This window comes from Nerophis ophidion, linkage group LG07 (assembly GCF_033978795.1).
Source record: "Nerophis ophidion isolate RoL-2023_Sa linkage group LG07, RoL_Noph_v1.0, whole genome shotgun sequence".
Lineage (NCBI taxonomy): Eukaryota > Metazoa > Chordata > Actinopteri > Syngnathiformes > Syngnathidae > Nerophis > Nerophis ophidion.
This window is the reverse complement of record NC_084617.1, coordinates 57,877,145-57,894,653: the sequence shown is the minus strand read 5'-3', so window position 1 is coordinate 57,894,653 and position 17,509 is coordinate 57,877,145. Positions and strand designations below refer to the sequence as shown.

Below are 17,509 nucleotides of genomic sequence, written 5' to 3'. Positions count from 1 at the left end.
AAAGAGGACATATCCGCTGAAAAGAGGACGTATGGTCAGTCTATCGTAGCCCGGTCGCTGCTAGCATGCCTTGTGTTGTTGTTTACACAAGGTGCGGTACGCTACTTAAAATGTCCGTGTGGAAACTCGTTCGGTACACCTCCGAACCGAACCGAAACCCCCATACCAAAACGATTCAATACGAATACACGTACCATTACACCACCTACTAAAATAATGTGGTGGGTTTTCAACACAAACATATTTTGAGTTGTATTAAAACACTTTAAGTGAAAATTGCAGCTAAATAAAACTTGACATGTGAATATATTATTTAGGTTAATGTCAAACACCTGTTTGCAATTTTCCCTCACTGACTTCACTCACTTGGTTGACTTGAGGACTGAATGTATAAATGTAAAAATAACAACTGTTAATGTGTAGGTTAATTAGACTCATGGGCATTTGTGTGTGAGCATTTAACACAGCCAACAACCCATATGTTCTGCAGCTGCACAGTAATGAAGTTGGAAGCACTATGGGGAAATGTTCAAAAAGGTAAAAATAATGGCTGTGTTGGCCAATATGTTGAGCAGACGGCACTCTAAAGTTGTGACATCCCTCACTTGGCACTGCACCTTTTTGCATGATGTTACGAAATTATCTTCCAGTCATCACAGACAAATCTTGTGATTTAATGTTGAAAAATTTGTTTTTGGAAACTCTCTGGCTGGTTGCATAATTTTGAACATTCTAGGTAACGTCGTGGAACATTTTGTTTGTTCAATGACATCTGCCGACATGTTATCGTTGTGAGAATGTTGTTTTGAAATATTTTCCACAAATATTCCTTTGGTTTCTAGATTTGGCTTACAACAATGGTTCAGTTAAAGTCCAAGTTGCTAGTAACACTACGGGCCTGATGTACTAAAGGTTTGTGTGCACATGTTTGAAAACATAGCAAAAAGTCCAAGGTTGATTCATGATTACATGAATGTGCAGTAAATGAGTGTGCCTCAGCTGTTGCCCCGTGTAGTACTCGTAGGGCTGGGCCTTATGGCCTTTTTTAATATCTCGATATTTTTAGGCCATATCGCGATACACAATATATATCTCGATATTTTGCCTCAGCCTTGAGTTAACACTTGATACATATAATCACAGCAGTATGATGTGTCTACATTAAAACATTCTTGTTTAATAATAATATATGCTCATTTTAAACGTTCATGCAAAGAGGGAAATCACAACTAAGTCAATTGACCAAAACTGTATTTATTATACTGTTATTAAGCAGTGGCACAAACATTCATGTAATTTCAAAACAGAAAGTGCAAGATTGTCAGAGACATTATAAAACAAGCAATTAGTGCACTTTTTTGCATGATGTAACACAAGTTATTTCAATAAGTGTCACATTAAAATGAGCTGCATATGGAATAGTATATGTCCTATGGCAGTGGTTCCCAACCTTTTTTCAGTGATGTGCCCCCTGTTAACATTTTTTTAAGTCAAGTACTCCTAATCAGAGCAAAGCATTTTTGGTTGAAAAAAAAAACAGATGAAGTAAAATACAGCACTATGTCATCAGTTTCTGATTTATTGAATTGTATAACAGTACAAAATATTGCTCATTTGTAGTGGTCTTTCTTGAACTATTTGGAAAAATATATATAAAAATAACTATAAACTTGTTGAAAAATAAACAAGTGATTCAATTATAAAAAAAGATTTCTACACATAGAAGTAATCATCAACTTAAAGTGCCCTCTTTGGGGATTGTGATAGAGATCCATCTGGATTCATGGACTTAATTCTAAACATTTATTCACAAAAAAAGACATGTTTAACATCAATATTTATGGAACATGTCCACAAAAAAAATCTAGCTGTCAACACTGAATATTGTATTGTTGTATTTTTTTTTTCAATAAATATATGTATAAAGGATTTTTGAATTGTTGCTTTTTTTTTAAAATGTTTTTAAAAAATCTCACACCCCTTGGCATACCTTCAAGTACCCCCAGGGGTACGCGTACCCCCATTTGAGAACCAATGTCCTACGGTGTTGATCTGGAAATGGTTGCTTCTGTATTTTGTGGGTGTGGTACCGAACGGAGATGTTGATATGCACAGTTTGAAACACTCTTCATTCTCGAGCGGGTGAATTTTCAAATGATGCTACATATTAGCAGTGCTACCAATTTTTGTAGCAACACTTCTGTCGCATAAATGTTGAACATATTCCCGCTTGAAGCCAAACCACTTGTTTATTTTTCAACAGGTTTTTAGCTATTTTTATATCTTTTTTTCCAAGTAGTTCAAGAAAGACCACTACAAATGAGCAATATTGTGCACTGTTATGCAATTTAATAAATCGGAAACTGATGACATAATGCTGTATTTTTCTTCTTTATCTCTGTTTTTCAACCAAAAATGCTTTGCTCTGATTAGGGGGTACGTGAATTAAAAACATTTCCACAGGGGGTATATCACTGAAAAAAGGTTGAGAACCACTGGGTTAGACAGTTGCCTTGCATACCTTGCATTGATAAAAAAGTGTAGAGACCCTGCAGGTATTGTTTGAGTTTTCGTGAATTGGCGGAATCGCAACATAGCGAGATCCTGTAGGGACTGTGTTGTACATGTTATTACGTCTAAGTTAATAGCAGACGTGAAAATGCGAGACTTTTGTTTTCTGTTTGTTATATATGAGCAAAGTGCATAAGCTATTTAACGCATTTACATAAAACCCCCTACCAGTTATTCCCGGAAATGTCCTGTTTTCTTAAAAACCCCAAAACATTTCTCTGCCGTACCGTAGGTGACAATGGCGTCGGTAAACACGCGTGAGCCACAGCAATCTGATAGGACACCGCATTGCACCACATTTCTACACCACATTGGCAGTGGGTAGTGGGGTCTTTCCAAAAAAAGGGATTTCACAATTTTTGGGGAATATGCCCCATATGTCTACAAATGTATGATCATATTGTTTACAACATTATCCATGAACCAGACAGTAAGCTGCTAGCTTACGAACAGAAAAAACAAAAAAATATGGCACTTTGTAATTTGCTTCTCCTTTTGTTAACAGTCCAATCTGAATCCTATTGTAATTGTTAGTAGTTTGACTCATAAACCCCAGAACCAAAAATGGTATGACACAATTATTATGTCATTATCGGAAGTAGCCTGTTTACATAGAAACACTAGAACAGCGAAATAGTAGGCCATTCTAGTTCAAACATAATGTACACATTAGAGTCACGATGTACTGCAGTATTTTAGTGCATTTAAACAGATTCCCCACTCTTACATGGCATGTTGTTTGCCAACAGTTCAGTGCAATGTTATCCCCCCTGCACAGCTGGTCCTTCAGGAATAACAATTGCCTTTTTCCTATGATGACTTCAGCAGACGTCGTTTCATTGCTTTGCATAGCCGCCAGATGTTATATGCTGTCTAACTCACCCCATTTTTTCCCCAGAGGATCACTGTGCACTCTCAACATTTAGTAGTACAATAATATCTCCTTCTAAGACAATGTTAATTTAAAGCTATGATCCTCATGTCAGCAGTAAAATCGTCATATTACCTCAGGGGTCCCCAAACTTTTTGACCTGGGGGCCGCATTGGGTTAAAATAATTTGGCCGGGGGGCGGGCTGTTTATGTGTGTGTGTGTATATGTATATATATATATATATATATATATATATATATATATATATATATATGCTCATTTTATATATATATGTATATATATATATATATATATATATATATATACATACACATTGGGGCAAAAAGTATTTAGTCAGCCACTGATTGTGCAAGTTCTCCCACTTAAAATGATGACGAGGTCTGTAATTTTCATCATAGGTACACTTCAACTGGGAGAGACAGAATGTGAAAAAAAAACAGGAATTCACATTATAGGAATTTTAAACAATTTATTTGTAAATTATGGTGGAAAATAAGTATTTGGTCAACCATTGAAAGCTCTCATTGATGGAAGGAGGTTTTGGCTCAAAATCTCACGATACACGGATCAATCATCCTGTCCCCTTAGCAGAAAAACAGCCCCAAAGCATGATGTTTCCACCCCCATGCTTCACAGTAGGTATGGTGTTCTTGGGATGCAACTCAGTATTCTTCTTCCTCCAAACACAAAGAGTTGAGTTTATACCAAAAAGTTCTCTTTTGGTTTCATCTGACCACATGACATTCTCCCAATCCTCTGCTGTATCATCCATGTATCCATTTTGGTATAAACTCAACTCGTCGTGTTTGGAGGAGGAAGAATGATGAGTTGCATCCCAAGAACACCACACCTACTGTGAAGCATGGAGGTGGAAACATCATGCTTTGGGGCTGTTTTTCTGCAAAGGGGACAGGACGATTGATCCGTGTTAAGGAAAGAATGAATGGGGCCATGTATCGTGAGATTTTGAGCCAAAACATCCTTCCATTAGTGAGAGCTTTCAATGGTTGACCAAATACGTATTTTCCACCATATTTTATAAATAAATTCTTTAAAATTCCTACTATATATATATATATATATATATATATATATATATATATATATATATATATATATATATATATATATATATGTATATATATATATATATATATATATATGTATATATATATATATGTATATACACATATATATATATATGTATATACACATATATATATATATATATATATATATGTATATATATATATATGTCTATATACATATATATGTGTGTATATACATATATATATATATATATAAATATATACATATATATATGTATATGATATCATGTCATCTAATGAAAAATGCATTTTTAGACAATGTGATTTGCCTGAGCGGCTAGGAGACTCTGAGAGTAACAAGCAACAAGCCGTACAAAATGGATTAGAAAGGACAGATTTAAAAAAAATAGTAATAATGATAAAAAAAATGGTTTTAACTTGGGACTTCCCGCGGGCCAGATCTCGAACGCTGGTGGGCCGAATCTGGCCCCGGGCCGTAGTTTGGGGACCACTGTATTACCTGATTGACTTTACTAGTATTTTTGGGATATTCTTACCTTGTCACCTGGGTGGGGTCTCATTACAGACACACGGTTGTAGCCTTTTCTTAAAAAGGCCCACAATGCATCCAACTTGCTCTAAAAAAAGAAAAAAAAAACAAGATTAAATCTGATCTTAATCACATGCAAATATTGTAATGCTAAATTTTTAATAATAGCAAATATAGTCCCTGAAACAGAATATCTCAAACCCAAACTTTTTAAACAAAGCAAATACTTTGACTATAACGGCTGGCAATACAGCTGTTAGTTTCTCACAAAAATGCTAGTCTTGCAGCCTCATTCCCCAGAGGTCCGTTTATCAAAGGTCTGGTTTCTATTAGCTATCTCCTTCTGGCTAAATGGGAAGTGTTACTCTCTTCAACTCTATGCTGGCATAATTGTGTGGTTGACCTACTAAGGTCCTAAATGCTGAATGAAATGCTGAATGAAAAAAATACACATAATGTACTATTAGTAGAGCAACCCTAATAGTGATTTACTATAAATGTGTGCGCAATTAATAACAAATGCAAAAGTGGTGCTGACTGTCTTATTTAGATGAAGATTTTGCGTGTCACCATGGAGACAGCTTACCTCCACATTGATGGCATCACATTTGAGTCTGTGGTGTTTGGCTATGTTGAGGAACATGAAGCATTCAACTGAAATCTGCGCTACCTTTCCTTGGGATATAAAAGCGCTCTTCCAGAGTGACGTAGACAACAGAACCAACTTTTTAGCACACCATCGGTGCACTCTGGGAGATGCTGTTACCAACTATAGTGTTGAGGAAGTTATTTTCATATATCAGATATATTGATTTGTTTTGGTGCCTATAATTGCTGAATAGACAATATGTATAATAAACACGACGAGTTGAGTTTATACCAAAAAGTTCTATTTTGGTTTCATCTGACTAAATGACATTCTCCCAATCCTCTGCTGTATCATCCATGTATCCGTTCTGGTACAAACTCAACTCGTCGTGTTTGGAGGAAGAAGTATACTGAGTTGCATCCCAAGAACACCACACCTACTGTGAAGCATGGGGGTGGAAACATCATGCTTTGGGGCTGTTTTTCTGCTAAGGGGACAGGATGATTGATCCGTGTTAAGGAAAGAATGAATGGGGCCATGTATCGTGAGATTTTGAGCCAACACCTCCTTCCATCAGTGAAAGCGTTGAATGGTTGACCAAATACTTATTTTCCACCATAATTTACAAATAAGTTGTTTAAATTTCCTACAATGTGAATTCCTAGATTTTTTTTTCACATTCTGCCTCTCACAGTTGAAGTGTACCTATGATGAAAATTACAGACCTCTGTCAACATTTTAAGTGGGAGAACTTGCACAATCGGTGGCTGACTAAATACTTTTTTGCCCCACTGTATGTATAACATCAGTTTTTGTGTGTGTTTTCCTCTCTGCAGTTTTTAATAAACTTAGGAACCTTTTTATTGTGATGGGTATGCACTCTATGAAGGATTTTCCAATTAAATTAAAATGATCTGCCTTGATGATGTACACACGGTATGTACCAAACAATTTTACTGTCTAAAAGAGTTAACACAACATGTTCTGTCAGAGTCTTCTTGTACCTGGATAGGAGAGTACCACTTGTGGGCCCCCAGGGGTTTGTGCATGCCATTGTTAAGAACCCGCGTGGGTGTCTGCACGTAATCCTGCTCAGGCATCTTTACTTTGGCGTTTTTGGCTTTCTCCAGCTTTGCTCCTTCTTCAGTGGAGCCTTTTTCACCCCAGCGAACCTGACAGAAAGGACTTATTTAGTTCCTATAGATTCTGGTAATGTGATGTAAGCCTTCTTCTTAAATCTCACTTCATCTCACCTCCATCCTTTTGATTCCCCCAACTCCTCTTCCTCCATAGTAGGAGGCATCAACTGTGGGCCATTTCTTCTTTGGGGTGTCATCGTCTTCATCATCCTATTGCATTGAGACAGATGCAAATCTGATTTAGGGATTTTAAATGAGACATGTCACAGGCTTCATACATTGTGCTCCTAAAAGTTCTACAGATTTGACTTTTCTCATATAACGCAAAGCAAACCACACTGGCCACAATATTAGGCACAGCACACGCTCACAATCTAATGAAGTGTAGAAGTGCATTGCATCAAACTATTAAGTGTTTCTAATATTCCATTCTCTCTTGTAGCCAAAAAAGGACTAAGTGCACTTCTACAACCACAATAATGAATACAGTGGTACTTTTGTGACGTATGCCCCAATTTTTATAGGATTCGTGTTCATTCATAATGGCTGTCTTAGAAGGCGGAAGGTACTGGGTTCAAAGCCCCAGTTGGAGCAGATCTAGTAAGGTTCACTTGTTTTTATTTTTTCAACATTTGTTTATTGAACTTTTTGGGGGGGACAAATCAGTTAACAGAAATACAATACATCCATCCATTTTCTACCACTTGTCCCTCTCTGGATCGCAGGGGGTGTTGGAGTCAATAAAAAATCAAATGTTCTTCTCCCCGACCCATTTATTTTATTTTTTTGTATATAAAATAAGAATTAAAAAATAAATAAAAATCAGTCAAATAAGTACAGGCAAATATTGATATAAAGCCACAGACAACTGCACTACCGAATGACCTCAACACGGTGCAGCAATACACAAAAGCAAACAAAAAGCTTATCAATCAACAAGCAGGTAAGGTTTATAAACGTATGCTTCAATTACCCTTATGTTAAAAAAAATTGTTTATAAATTAGTATTTTAGTTACCGGTATATTGAAATTTTTGTTTTGCAATTTTTTCATCATGAATAAGTTTTAGTACAAATTAAATCGGAAAGGATTTCAAGTTTCACTGAAAAAGTATAACAATCGTTTCACATAAATAAAAAAAGTGTGATTTTTTTTTTTTTTAATAAGGCTGGTGGGTTCCTAATGAAATTTTGCTTTTGTAGTTATTCAAGTTACACCACTAGTCTCAATACTTTTCTATTGCGTAGAGCAGGTGTCACCAACCTTTTCGAAACCAAGAGCTACTTCTTGGGTACTGATTAATGCGAAGGGCTACCAGTTTGATACACACTTAAATGAATTGCCTGAAATAGCCAATTTGCTCAATTAACCTTTAATAAATAAATCTATATATATATTAAAAAAGTGGGTATTTCTGTCTGTCATTCCGTCGTACATTTTTTTTCCTTTTACGGAAGTTTTTTTGTAGAGAATAAATGATGGAAAAAAACGCTAAATTGAACGGTTTAAAATAGGAGAAAACACGAAAAAAAAATGAAAATTTAATTTTGAAACAGTTTATCTTCAATTTCGACTCGTTAAAATTCAAAATTCAATAAATGAAGAGAAAAACTAGCTAATTCGAATCTTTTTGAAAAAAATCAAAAAAATAATTAATGGAACATCATTAGTAATTTTTCCTGTTTAAGATTAATTTCAGAATTTTGATGACATGTTTTAAATAGATTAAAATCCACTTTGAAATAAGATTTAAATTTGATTCTACAGATCTTCTAGATTTGCCAGAATAATTTTTTTGAATTTTAATCATAATAAGTTTGAAAAAATATTTCACAAATATTATTCGTCGAAAAAAAGAAGCTAAATTGAAGCATTAAATTAAAATGTATTTATTATTCTTTACAATAAAAAAAAATACTTGAACATTGATTTAAATTGTCAGGAAAGAAAAGGAATGAATTTAAAAGGTATATGTGTTTAAAAATACTAAAATATTTTTTGGGGTTTTTCTCTAAAATTGTCTTTCTGAAAGTTATAAGAAGCAAAGTAAAAAATAAATGAATTTATTTAAACAAGTGAAGACCAAGTCTTTAAAATATTTTCTTGGATTTTCAAATTCTATTTGAGTTTTGTCTCCCTAAGAATTAAAAATGTCAAGCAAAGCGAGACTAGCTGGCTAGTAAATAAACACAATTTAATAAATAGAGGCAGCTCACTGGTAAGTGCTGCTATTTGAGCTATTTTTAGAACAGGCCAGCGGGCTACTCATCTGGTCCTTACGGGCTACCTGGTGCCCGTGGGCACCACGTTGGTGACCCCAGGCTTCCACCGTAGTGCCAAAGGAAGTTGCAAATGGCAGCACTTTAATAAAGAAGGTTAGTAACACTATTTAGTTCAAGGAATAACCTGTAGAAGTATCTAAAACAAAAGTCTTTACGAAAGATACAAGTAATGATAGAAATTCATCTATTAAATTTGAACTACAATTATTTAGTTTTGTGTTAATATTGTTGGGTGTCTTGAAAGGACTAATTGAATTTGCATTTTTTCCTGTGAAAACTGTTTTTGTCTTGAAAAAATTCAGTCCTCGTCAGACCGTTTGGAACAAATTCGAAAATTCCTAAAGGCAAAGTAGCACTCTATATTGCAACAATAAAACCACTTTAACAGTGTCAATTATAATCTTAGATAGAGGTCTTTCATACCTAATATTGTGGCCTAGAGGAAAACCTGTGCGACGGCAGGCATTGTTTCTTTAATTAATTCCCTGGCTTTTTCCTTTTTTTTATGACATGTCTTCCTTGTAATGTACTTTGTGTTCGTCTTATAAGCTAAATAGCTTGTCAAGTAGATCAAGCTTTAATAAGCAGAGTTGTTTTGGAGCTTTTGGACTAAACAGTATAATTAGCATAAATGAATGCAATGTGTTTTTCTGCAGCATTTTAGTGGCTTGTTGGATCTTCCTAACATAATGCAGGGATATTTACTTGAAGTAATAAATTGAAATCAGACATACAACTGGAATGATGTGGAAAATAGTCTGAAGTCTTAATAGTCTTCGCTCTTAATGTGAAAAGGCGTTAAAATCCAGCGCATTGAAGGAGACTTTAAATTCAGGGAGGCAGAGAATGATAGGTCACTTAAGTTTAACATGTCAGAATAAAGTAAACATTGGCAGCTCTCTGAAAGTCCAAAATGAGTCATTAAAGAGTCAAAATAGGGTGCTGCTCCTACCGAACTCTCCTCAGCAATAGGTGGTGGTGGCTCATGGATGATCTGGGGGAAAATAAACACATATGTGAAAGATGCTGGAGCAGATCAAACCATGAAAGCATGTTTAAAACTTAGTTGTCTCCTCCCATGGCTGAGGAAATGCTTTTGTCCACTTAGATGAGCAATGCACTGACCTAGAAATCTGCTTTCCACATTTTTTGGCAAGTATGAGCTTCAAAAATGCAGTATTTTCTTTATTTTTTTTTATGCAGCAAAATCCTCTGTGACACGTGATACATTTATCATTTTCTCATCTTTTAGATATGCTTGTTTCAGCATCAGCATATTCACCTGGCAGCAACAATATCATATTGCATGTACAGTGCTAGTCTGCTGGGCATGGGATGAACACGTATGGCGTGTGTTGTTTTTTTTCTCATTCCTACACATTAGATGTCAGCTTGATTTCAAACCAAATAATGACACAAATTAAGTGCACTTGGCAAATTTGCGTGACCCTGATTTTTCTCATTTGTGATTTTCCTCCATTCTTCTCCAAAACTTGGAGCAAGAATGACTCTCCATGGTAACCCGGCATCGTTTTCCCAAACATGCATGCATGCTCTTCAAGCAGAATTCACAAAGGAGAGTGTCAAAAGAGCCACGTTGTAAAATTGGACATACTGGTGTAGCTCTTTCCAGCTCTGGTAATAACAGACTAGATTTTGAAGGGCGAAAGATAGGAATTTGACCGTGACATGATAATTTGTTGCTGATGCAGATGTCTTGTTCCACACACCGTTTATTTCTCAGCTTTACAAATAATTTTCCTTAGAACACTAAATTTTTTCATCTTATGTAAGGTTTCTCTTTCTACACATAGAAATTCCAAGTATTCAGGTGCACTACCTTTGAATGAAAATATTAAAGCTGCGGTGTCATGGACGTACTTTTGGGAGGTCACAGGGGGTGCATGTCTTCTTGTTTTTGTCCTCTGCACTTCTTTACGTCCAAAAATAATGTAACGCTATTGAATGAAGACAAGTCAAACACTTGTGCCAGGCGGAAAACGGACACTTAGACTGAAGCTTGTCCCTTTCAACCAGACGGCCCATTAAGCTTTTCAATCTGCCCCGCGAAACGTTTCCAAATTATTTTTTTTAGACCTCACCCATCGAAACTATTAATATGCATTGTCATTTTTAAATTAATACAAGCCTCGAACTATAGACAATATTCCAATAATTGGTTACAGTAATCATAGTGACTACATCACAGTAGCTCCAGGCAGTAAAAGCATGACGCAAAGTGGGCAGGGTTTGTTTATAGAGCAGTCAGCCTGAGACTCGGGTGTTAGGGATTGTCTGTGGAAGCAGATTTATACAACAAAGGTCTGCGGAAAAGTGATAATACCGTATTTCCTTGAATTGCCGCAGGGCATATAGTATGCGCCTGCCTTGAATTACTGCCGGGTCGAACTCGCTTTCCAAAATAATTAGCGCATGCTTAGTATTACCACCTGGTCAAACTCGTGATGTCACGAGTGACACTTCCCCTGTCATCATTTTCAAAATGGAGGAGGATGATTTCAATGTCGGTAATTTGAAATCGCATAAGGGAAGAAGATTAAGAGCTATTCAGTAGGATTTAAGGTCCAAGCTTACATCACACTCAATTTTTTACTGCATACCTTTGGTAAGTGTTTTAAAACAGTGGTGTCGAACTCAAATACAGAGTGGGCCAAAATTTTAAACTGAACTAAGCCGCGGGTGAGGGAAGAGTGGATCGTGAGATCGACAGGCGGATCGGTGCGGCGTCTTCAGTAATGCGGACGTTGTACCGGTCCGTTGTGGTGAAGAAGGAGCTGAGCCGGAAGGCAAAGCTCTCAATTTACCGGTCGATCTACGTTCCCATCCTCACCTATGGTCATGAGCTTTGGGTCATGACCGAAAGGATAAGATCACGGGTACAAGCGGCCGAAATGAGTTTCCTCCGCCGTGTGGCGGGGCTCTCCCTTAGAGATAGGGTGAGAAGCTCTACCATCCGGGAGGAACTCAAAGTAAAGCCGCTGCTCCTTCACATCGAGAGGAGCCAGATGAGGTGGTTCAGGCATCTGGTCAGGATGCCACCCGAACGCCTCCCTAGGGAGGTGTTTAGGGCACGTCCAACCGGTAGGAGGCCACGGGGAAGACCCAGGACACGTTGGGAAGACTATGTCTCCCGGCTGGCCTGGGAACGCCTCGGGATCCCCCGGGAAGAGCTAGACGAAGTGGCTGGGGAGAGGGAAGTCTGGGTTTCCCTGCTTAGGCTGTTGCCCCCGCGACCCGACCTCGGATAAGCGGAAGATGATGGATGGATGGATGGATAAGCCGCGGGCCAAGGTTCAACAAATTAACCTTTTAAAAGGGACCCGGACAACTTTTGCATTGAATATTGAACAAGCAAGGCTTACATAACTTTATAGTGACGTGCAAAATCCAGTTTCAAATAATTATAATAATAATAATAAAATATCAGTAGTTATTGCTCAGATTGCTACACTGATTTGCTTTAACACTGAATATGGAACAAGCAACGCTTATACAACTTAATAGTGCAAAATCAACTTTCAAAAAACAAATGAAAAAAACATTAAAGGCATATTAAATACAATTTTAATTAAAAAAAAATGAATGCCTCTTTTCTATTTGCAGCCTTCTGAGGTAAAAATCAACATTAACTTTTTCCACAGGCTAATAAATTTAAAAATAAATGGGGTGGCGGGGGGGTTAATGGTAGCGGGGGGTTTATATTGTTGCGTCCCGGAAGAGTTATTCCTGCAAGGGTTTCTGGGTATTTCTTCTTTTGTGTTTATATTGTGTTACGGTGCGGATGTTCTGCCGAAATGTGTTTGTCATTCTTTTTTGGTGTGGGTTCACAGTGTGGCGCATATTTGTAACAGTGTTAAAGTTGTTTATACGGCCACCCTCAGTGTGACCTGTATGGCTGTTGACCAAGTATGACTTGCATTCACATACCTGTGTGTAGAAGCCGCGTATATTATGTGACTGGGCCGGCACGCTGTTTGTATAGAAGAAAAGCGGAAGCGACGACAGGTTGTAGAGGGCGCTAAAGGCAGTGGCTTTAAGGCACGCCCCCAATATTGTTGTCCGGGTGGAAATGGAGAGAATGTTTTTCGGGAGGGACAGTGAAATTCGGGAGGGTTGGCAAGTATGAGTATTAGCGGTGAATGCTGTATAATACCGGTGGGCCAGCTCTAATGTTTATTATAATATTGCCCCAAGGGGCAAATGAAATTACATGGCGGCCGCGGGCCAGAGTTTGACACCCGTGTTTTAAAATAATTAGCGCATGCTTACTTTTACCGCATGCCTTTGATAAGCGCAGGAGTGAGAAGAGGTTTTAAATTAATTAGCGCCCTGGCGGCAATTCAAGGAAATACGGTGTATCCGATTAGCTGCTGTTTTTTACCCTTTGCGTTCACATTTTGCCGTCTTTGTGAAGTGTGAAGTGAATTATATTTATATAGCGCTTTTCTCAAGTGACTCAAAGCGCTTTACATAGTGACACCCAATATCTAAGTTACATTTAAACCAGTGTGGGTGGCACTGGGAGCAGGTGGGTAAAGTGTCTTGCCCAAGGACACAACGGCAGTAACTAGGATGGCACAAGCGGGAATCGAACCTACAACCCTCAAGTTGCTGGCACGGCCACTCTACCAACCGAGCTATGCCGCTTTGTTGCATTTTTGTTGAGTTTTGCGTGATTGTAAAAGATGTCGATCGGGTAGGTTGTCTGATAAGTAAAAGATGAGCCATGTTTGTATGTTATTAATATTCAGTGAGTTATCCTTCATAAGTAATATTGCAAAGCCCACATCCTTTATCATCATGTGCATTCTGGGTGTGTCATTCGGTCAAAAAAACTGTAAAATTCCATCTTGTTTTTTTTAAGGCGGTCCGTCATTCTAAGCATTCTATCCGACATTATTTATGTATTAGTGTGCCGGAAAAAAGTGACCAAAGTACACATACAGCAGATTTTTACAGCGATATATTATTTCATACACAGATACACACTAGCCCCGAGCCACATGATTTTCTCTCAATATGGCCCCCAAATCCGCGTTACACCGCCCTCATGCTCAATAATTGGCTTTCTGGCGAAGGCTTCTTGCCAGCGTGAAAATGAATGACAGAACGCAGCATTAGTCAGATGCGAGATACACAGCAAAATGATTCACGTAACAGAAACAAGAAATCCAAACAAGAGGAGTTTAAATGCATCTTAAATTTTTGGTAGCGCAATGACTTATTTATCAGTACTTTTGTTCCAGCGTACATGGTTTGATTCCCAGCCAGGACATACCAGCTAAACATGACACAACAAATGTAAAAAAACAATGTAATGTTATTTATTGAATGCAGTTAATTTTGTTATTTTCGTACAAAAAATATATCATTGAACAAATTGTTAAAAATTTATATTACTCCAAAACATGCATCCTATGGCCATACTGTATTTCATGGTTGAAGACACGGAGAAATTCTGGGGACAAGACAAAAATGCAATATATTATCTTTTTTAATTCATTAGTACCACGGTAATATACCGTACAACCATAGTCCCATCATTATATATTACCAAGGGTCGGACAGTATAGTACCACAGTACAATACTCTCCAACCCTAGTCCCATCATAATGTGTTTATGAGTGAAGGCAAGCAGGTGAGGTCAAATCTACATACCCCGTTTCCATATGAGTTGTTAGATGTAAATATAAATGGAATACAATGGTTTGCAAATCATTTTCAACCCATATTCAGTTGAATATGCTACAAAGGCAACATATTTGATGTTCAAACTGGTAAACTTTTTTCTTTTTTTTTTTGCAAATAATCATTAACTTTAGAATTTGATGCCAGCAACACGTGACAAAGAAGTTGGGAAAGGTGGCAATACATACTGATAAAGTTGAGGAATGCTCATCAAACACTTGTTTGGAACATCCCACAGGTGTGCAGGATAATTGGGAACAGGTGGGTGCCATGATTGGGTATAAAAACAGCTTCCCAAAAAATGCTCTGTCTTTCACAAGAAAGGATGGGGCGAAGTAAACCCCTTTGTCTGCAACTGCGTGAGCAAATAGTCAAACAGTTTAAGAACAACGTTTCTCAAAGTGCAATTGCAAAAAATTTTGGGATTTCAACATCTACGGTCCATGATATCATCAAAAGGTTCAGAGAATCTGGAGAAATCACTCCACGTAAGCGGCATTGAATGACCGTGACCTTTGATCCCTCAGACGGCACTGTATATAAAAACCGACATCAATCTCTAAAGGATATCACCACATGGGCTCAGGAACACTTCAAAAAAACACTGTCACTAAATACAGTTTGTCGCTACATCTGTAAGTGCAGGTTAAAGCTCTACTATGCAAACCGAAAGCCATTTATCAACAACATCCAGAAACTCCGCCGGCTTCTTTGGGCCCGAGATCATCTAAAATGGAGTGATGCAAAGTGGAAAAGTGTTCTGTGGTCTGACGAGTCCACATTTCAAATTGTTTTTGGAAATATTCGACATCATGTCATCCGGACCAAAGGGGAAGCGAACAATCCAGACTGTTATCGACGCAAAGTTCAAAAGCCAGCATCTGTGATGGTATGGGGGTGGATTACTGCCCAAGGCATGGGTAACTTACGCATCTGTGAAAGCACCATTAATGCTGAATTGTACATACAGGTTTTGGAACAACATATGCTGCCATTTAAGCGCCGTCTTTTTCATGGACGCCCCTGCTTATTTCAGCAATACAATTCGTAAAAAAAGAGTTTGGGTACTTTCCTGTCCCGCCTGCAGTCCAGACCTCTCTCCCATCGAAAATTTGTGGTGCGTTATGAAGCATAAAATACGACAGCGGAGACCCCGGACTGTTGAACGACTGAAGCTCTACATAAAACAAGAATGGGAAAGAATTCCACTTTCAAAGCTTCAACAATTAGTTTCTTCAGTTACCAAACGTTTATTGAGTGTTGTTAAAAGAAATGGTGATGTAACACAGTGGTGAACATGCCCTTTCCCAACTACTTTGGCACGTGTTGCAGCCATGAAATTGTAAGTTATTATTTGCAAAAAAAAAATAAAGCTTATGAGTTTGGACATCAAATATCTTGTCTTTATAGTACATTCTATTGAATATGGGTTGAAAATGATTTGCAAATCATTGTATTCCGTTTATAATTACATCTAACACAATTTCCCAACTCTTATTGAAAAGGGGGTTTGTATTCATGGCAGTCCAAAAGTATGTTTTGTATATATGCGGTGGTCCGGTTGAAATACATGAACGTAAGCAAAAAGGGTTGGGACTTACCACAGTGCAGCAGAGGGGCCAGAACCACCATAGCAGAGCCAAGATGAGAAGCAGCATGAGGATGAGCAGAGTGATGGCCAGGATGGACCCATCAGACTGTAACATGTAAACACAGAGCATCAAACCATGTAAAGATTTACTGTTGTCATTGAATCCAACATTAAGTACCACAATGCCATTTTTCATGGAAATGATTGGAAATTGTAGTGTGACTTTTTTGGACATAAACACTGTAAACTACCGAATAGCGTGTTACTGGATTTCTGCAACCACATATAGCCAAACCTCCTTTGTGGCAGCCATGTTTTCTTCATTTGGAGTCAAGCTACATAAACAACATGCACATGATCAACTGAGGAGGTCCAGATGCTTTTCGCTTAGGGTCAGGAAGAACTGGATGGAACACACACAATGGGGAAGTCTATCGAAAAGTCTCCGGGGTGTTATGGGTGTCACCCCTACATTCACCCACAACATCTTTTTGTTAAATGAGGGGTACAGTTGTTTGGTGGTCATGTGATCTGCTGCCAGCTGCAATAGCCATGCATGCAGGAACAATTCTACATATTACTTTTTATAATGTCATATGTACAATTAAAAACAGTAATGTCATCATGCCAACAATATACCAAGTTTAGTAGAGAAAAGACAAATCTGCATTGCATTGTTGGCATGGACTGTACACTACTTCAAGACTACTGATTTATTAGTTAGTGCTTTTGTGTTAGAATTGATGCAACGAAACGTCTCAACTCCTCCTAGTTTAATAATTAGACCAGAATTTTTAGAAAGCATCAGAGGATTACCTTGTAAATTGAAGTGCATTCCAACACCCAAAGCAATAAGACTTTAAAGGCCTACTGAAACCCACTACTACCGACCACGCAGTTTGATAGTTTATATATCAATGATGAAATATTAACATTGCAACACATGCCAATACGGCCTTTTTAGTTTACTAAATTACAATTTTAAATTTCCCGCAGAGTTTCTTGTTGAAAACGTTGCGGAATAATGACGCGTATGATGACGCGTGCGTGTGACGTCTCGGGTTGGAGGGGACATATTAGCCCAGCACCACACACGGCTAAAAGTCGTCTCTTTTCATTGCATAATTACACAGTAT

General features: G+C 37.7%; 1 protein-coding gene across 2 annotated transcripts in view; it reads right to left on the bottom strand.

Annotated features, from left to right (window-relative positions):
• Positions 1-17,509, bottom strand: part of antxr1a (ANTXR cell adhesion molecule 1a) — a 61,761-nt gene that overhangs the window by 22,000 nt on the left and 22,252 nt on the right. For both annotated transcript variants that reach the window (XM_061906672.1, XM_061906673.1), the window contains exons 13-17: positions 16,384-16,479; positions 10,026-10,067; positions 6,906-7,001; positions 6,657-6,824; positions 5,071-5,151 (exon numbers count right to left, since the gene is read on the bottom strand). In XM_061906672.1, coding sequence (XP_061762656.1) covers positions 5,071-5,151; positions 6,657-6,824; positions 6,906-7,001; positions 10,026-10,067; positions 16,384-16,479 — 483 coding nt within the window. The remainder of the gene's footprint in view (positions 1-5,070; positions 5,152-6,656; positions 6,825-6,905; positions 7,002-10,025; positions 10,068-16,383; positions 16,480-17,509) is intronic.